Genomic DNA, 5878 nt, shown 5'->3' on the forward strand with positions numbered 1-5878 from the left:
TAATATAAATAATTATCAACAAATAAATATCTTTTATAATTTTAAATAGTCAAGATATGTAGAGATGAAACATAAAAATCAAAATAGAGTATAATTAAAAAATTTCCTAGATCATTGTATAAATAAAAAACAGTGGCAAGGTAGGTGGTTTTTAAATAATTAGACCTAAATTTTACAGGCAACAAGTTTTCAATTAATTCAGTTCAAACAGTTATCTGATCAAGTTTGAAACTATTAGCAAGCCAATTTTATTTTTAAAATAGTTAGCTATTATTGATTGTGTTTCAACAATAACATAAATTATTTATTAGATTTTTAAAATAATTTTACTTTGATTAAATTAAAATTTAAAGTTTATTTTTAGTCTGTATAAATTTGATTGCATTTCTAATGATACTTAGAGTTTGTTTAGAAATTAAGAGTATTTCATGCTCCTAGTATTATCTAAAATTAGTAAAAGATGCATATATATTTTTAAACGTTTATGACACTATACCCTTCAACTCTAGCTCGATGCAATCCGATCCTTAAAGTAATAATTGACTCGTATAGTTTGACCTAATGTATGGATTTTCTAGTGATTTTCCCAAAAGAAAAAGTGGTTGGACAAACAACAACAACACAAAGAAGAGCTAGCTACTATCATTTATTGAGCTAATACTTTTAAATCCCTTAGAAGCACGTCTAAGCTGTTTTAACTTCACAAACCGATACTTCGACTGAGGCATAAGATGTCTACCATTTCGACTGAGGCACCTTTCCCATTTCTGCGAAAGAGCAAACGGGTTTAATCTGTGGGTTGAAGGTTCGTCTCAACAGCTTCCATGCCCATTTTACTTCTTCATGGAGTAGATGTAAAATGTGAGTACTTCCATGAGTAGTAGTAGCAGGATTTGCTGAACCATTTAGGACTTGAGAGCTAGTTTGTTCAACGCAGCCGTAACTCTTTCCTCGGCGATCGATCTATGGCCTTCGTAGAAATCCAATATTTCCATTGAGATATTTTTCACCTGCCAATTAGAATTTTTCCACAGCAATATCAGGATTAGGATTTCCCATCAAAAGGTTACCGTTCAATCTGAGATATTTGAAGCGTTTTCGCAAAAAGCTACTGATTTCAAGTATTTTATTACCCAAAGAGCATCTCAATGTCCAAATCTAACTTCAAAAAATTTGTAGTTGCCTTGAATTGACTATAATATAATTAAGATGATCCTTTTCTCAATACCAGTTGTAACCACAAACACCGGACAAATCTTTGTTCATAACAAGATGGATCCAGAAAAGAAGAAAGACAAGAGATACTCACCACATTCATATCAGCGCGAAGCTCTTCAAACCATGCTGTTATATCTTTCTCTCTATACACACTAGCAATGTAAATGCAAGCTAAAGCAATCAAATGTGGTGGATGCATAAGAATCAAGTCCATCTTGTAGGTGTCATTTACAAGTCCCCTGTATATTTATGTTATACAAAAATGTATGTCAAAGTATAGGTTTTAAGACATATATTTTGTATATTAAGATCAAGCATGCAGATATGACAAATAGGTCCTGCCAAAAATTCTTTAAGCTCTATTCCAATCAACCTAAAACAAAAATCTTAAAGCAAGTTTCCGAATCGTGATCAATTTTTGGAAGGTAAAACTGCCACAAGCAAAGAAAGAACAATAACAAAAAAGGGAATGTTAGAAAAACAGGATCACCCTTCCTTTACAACACGGCTAAATCAAAATTGAGACAGAAGGAAAGAAAGTACCCCCTTCTAATTTTTCTTCCCATAATTTCAGTTGTCTTGATTATTTAAAAATACCCATAACTAACAAATTCTAGTAATTTTTGAAGTTTTAAAAAGCTGTTATGCAGCAAGCAGATTGATATACAATGACCTTTATGTTTATTTCACATATATTCTTTATGAGCCATTTATGGAACTCATCAGCAATAATAATGAAAAAACATACTATGTTGAAAGAATAGATCGGTCAATAAAAAAAAATGGCAACAGCTACAAATAGGATTCCTTTAAACATCCGCAAAGGTGTATCTGCACCAAACTAAAGCTGTAATTACGGATTACTCCAGAAGGATGGTTCAAACCATCTAATAACTAGCTTGACCATTAGTTCTAGAACATGCAATGGACAGATATGGAAAAAAGTTAACCTCCAGAAGTGCAGATTTAATTGTATAATGTACTCCATAAATAATATGCAACTAAACATTGGAATAATGAAAAATGTAATATATTTTAAGCATCCAGCAAAAGTTTCAAATATGAAAGGAACTATAGAGTAGATAGTTACCAAGATAACTGAATCATGTTTGTGTCATGAATGCCAGCATCCTGCAACAACCTGTCAAGATGCGAGAGGAAGGGGGAGAATGTTTTGCTCAATTAGACATCTATGGAGATAGTACTGTAAGAATCAACTAGAATATATAAGATACAAACACTTCATTAGCAGCAATGAAACTAGTGCAGCTTACTAATATTGAAATTTAAAACTAAAGAAGATCAGTCAGCATAATTATTTCCATACTTCAGAAGAATCTGATGACAACTTGTACAATATGATGATCAATATTTGTAAGTATGCCTAAGAGATTTAGGGGAGCTCCTTCATCAATGAAATATTATTCTATTGTTCAAAGAACATTATTAACAGATACTTGATGTCAAATGCAAGACTACAAAACCAAAATATACTATAATGTAAAAAAGAGTGTTAAAAGAACAGAAGGTTAATAACATTGAACACAAATCAGGGTAACAATAGAAAAGAAACTGCATAAGGTGTGCATTGATACTTCATCGATTTTTCTATTATCTTATATATGAACAGTGTGAAATGGAAGTTTCTCCCATATAAAAACAAAGCTTAGGATGGATAGAAAAGGGTAAAAAAAGATAAAGTACGTACTGAGATAGCGAACGATAAGGATGGAAAACAACTAGGTAATAGTTGAGAGCTTCCAAAATCTTCATTTCCATCTCAAGTATGTCTTTGATTTCACATCTGTACTTTTCATCAGAATCTGCAGGACAGAAGGCAATTATAAGCACTCTATGCTCTTAATAGAAACCAACAACGAAAACAATAAGGAAAGCTGAAAAATAGACTACTTACATATCTTTCTGATGTAAAATAAAAGAAATCTGGCCTGCAAAGTGCTCTCTTCTGCTTTTGCTGCCAAGTACAAGCAGGTTGGAGCGACAAGACGAGGATCATACATAGACATACTCTTTCTGAAAGCAAAGAGAAACCAAAACTAGTGAGGTTGCATTTGCTAGTATAATGACTGGAATAAAGACAAGTTAAAGATGAGTGACATTGAATAAATGGTTGGAAACCTAAAGACATCTCAAAGGAAAGAGGTAGATTAAATGGTCCGAACTTTGATATATAATCAAAGGAAGGATACACGTGACACATGATGAAACCCATGCAGCTGCTATGATGCCTAAATCTTCTTGATACAATTTAGCATACATCATTAAAAACATATAAAAGCCATATGACTGACATTAAGGTTTTAGAGAATTCCTGTTCTTACAAAACCAAAACAAACAGAAGAAATAAAATAAAGTAAATAATCTCAAAAGATGCTTTATCAAAGTTTTTACAAAGCTCAAAAAATCCAATAGAGAAAAATCTCCGAGGTGTTAAAAAAAGCATACCTATAAGAATTCTGGTTAATGACTCTACACATTTCTCCCCCAATCAGAAACTATTCAAATACCTGGTATAAACGCGCCTCATGTACGTAATTGCAGTGGCCACAACCCTGAACCACAGTTGATAAAAGACTCTATTAGCTTATTGCCACAATATTTAAAAATTGAAACAAAATCACACGTGACCCTCTTTGCTGGATAATACAATAAAAAGCAGGAAAGTTATTTCTCATTTTTCTATACACTAATGAATTACAAAGATTTGACATGTAGTGGCCCGACCGAGCATGACAGGGAAAAGAAACCCGCATTGCAGAATATAACAGGGACATGAATTTTCAATCTGAAACTATTATAAACAAGGAACAAAATGTAAAATATGATAAAAAAGAGAAGCAACAAGATCAAACCTTTGCCTAACTTTAACTTGCTGCGCCAATTTCACGATATCTGAGGAGAACAAACAGAAAATAAACGGCGTTCAGCAAGATTACGAGATTAAAAGTTAAAACATACATAATTGTTGTGATTAAAGGCATGCTTATATTGAACTAGGTTTCAACTGAATTGAATTTAAAACAGTCATATCACATTAAAGTTTGTTCATGACTACAAGCACAAAGAAGAACTTACAATTAGCCATATGCAGTTTGATGAGCTTAAAATCCTCGAGCGTTATGCCCTTATCTTTATCCTGTTGCGGCACCACATCTACCTCTTCTGGATCCAAAAGCTGCTTGCTGCACATCAAACCAAACCCAACAAAAACAAAAACAAAAACCATCAAAACTCAGATTAATCCAAAAACAACAATACATAAACAAACCAACTTACTAATGAGAAGAAGTCCAGAAATTGGCAGCCATTCTTGGCGAAGATTGTGAGCACACAAAACTTGGTTAAAGAATCAGCTAGATTGCCTTGTTCAGTGATTGTTGTTTCAAAGGAAAAATTCAATTTGTTTGAGAAAATTGTAAACTTGCCCATTTTCCTATGGAATTGGGCCTATGGTTCCGTGCTTCCGCAATTGATCATCATAGCCTCTCTCGCTAAAGGATAATGGGCCTTCTTACCATCTTTTCTTCTTAATTCCTTAGGCTTCTGTAGCTAGAGCAATAACAAAATGGGTTTTTTTTATGGGCTTTTTATATAAAATACAGGATTTAGGCTAGACTTTACTTTTATACGGCCCAATCCATATCTTTACTTTTCACACCATAAATTTTATGAAACCTAACCTTTTTTTTGGATTTCTTTCTTTTTTACCGTTTTCTTATTTTCCTTCTTAATTGGCGGTTTCTTCATTCTTCTCCGCCATTTTCGCTTCTCTTCTCCACGATTTTGCTGTGCGTTATCTCCATTACTGCACGACTCATCTTCCTTCTTTCATTTTCATCTCTATTTCATCATTATCTCAACCATTCTTATTTATATAACAGTAAATTCTTTTGAGTTGTGAAAAAAAATCACGATTTCTACTCCTTCGCTTCCGCCGTTCCGCCTCCGCTGTTGCGCCTCTGCCGTTTCGCCTCCATCGTTCCGCCTTTGTCTCACCGCGCCATCTTTCTTTTATCTTTTTAATTTTAGATCTGAAATTTTTTGTTCTTTTTTTTATTTTCAGATCTGTAATTTGTTTATCTTTTACTGTTGATTCACCATTAAACATGTATTAAGAGTATCTTTAAAGAATCTAATACTTATTTCATGTTATATTGAATAATTTAGTGATTTTATATAATAAAATTATGTTATTTCTGCATTTTTTTGTGTTTTGTTGTATTTCTGCGTTTTTTTTATTCTGCAGAACGATTGGTTGATGATGATTGATTGCTGAATTATTGTAATGTTACAGTGTTGTTGATTTTATGTTGACTTTATGTTGATATCATGTTGATATCTACTGATTCTTTTTATTTTAACATTGACAAATAAGATAATATTTTCTGTGAAATAAACTTTCGTTGGATGAAATGAAACTGTATCATAGCCGTCTTTATCAAAGTTTAGTTAGGTATGAGAAGTGGAACGCAAAACAATTATACAAGTGATTTTGAAGAAACTGTGCAGCTGCAAAGAGAATTGAGGAAAAAAATATATTTTGAAATAGATTTCTTTAATTTGTGAAATGTTGTGTTGGTGTATATTTAATATATTTTTATTTTTATATGTAAGAATAATTTTATTTTTTCATTTGAAT

At 32.3% G+C, this 5878-nt stretch overlaps 1 protein-coding gene across 1 annotated transcript; it reads right to left on the minus strand.

Moving 5' to 3' along the window:
* Nucleotides 1-440: 440 nt before the first annotated feature.
* Nucleotides 441-4677, minus strand: LOC126656445 (cyclin-C1-2-like). The gene is made up of 9 exons (XM_050351015.2): nt 4516-4677; nt 4315-4421; nt 4092-4131; nt 3747-3791; nt 3134-3252; nt 2927-3041; nt 2309-2359; nt 1310-1457; nt 441-1010 (listed from the first exon to the last, which is right to left on the minus strand). Exons 1-9 carry the CDS (start codon nt 4545-4547, stop codon nt 906-908), a joined length of 762 nt encoding a protein of 253 aa, XP_050206972.1. The 5' UTR covers nt 4548-4677; the 3' UTR covers nt 441-905.
* Nucleotides 4678-5878: the final 1201 nt, after the last annotated feature.

Source organism: Mercurialis annua, linkage group LG7 (assembly GCF_937616625.2).
Source record: "Mercurialis annua linkage group LG7, ddMerAnnu1.2, whole genome shotgun sequence".
Classification (NCBI taxonomy): domain Eukaryota; kingdom Viridiplantae; phylum Streptophyta; class Magnoliopsida; order Malpighiales; family Euphorbiaceae; genus Mercurialis; species Mercurialis annua.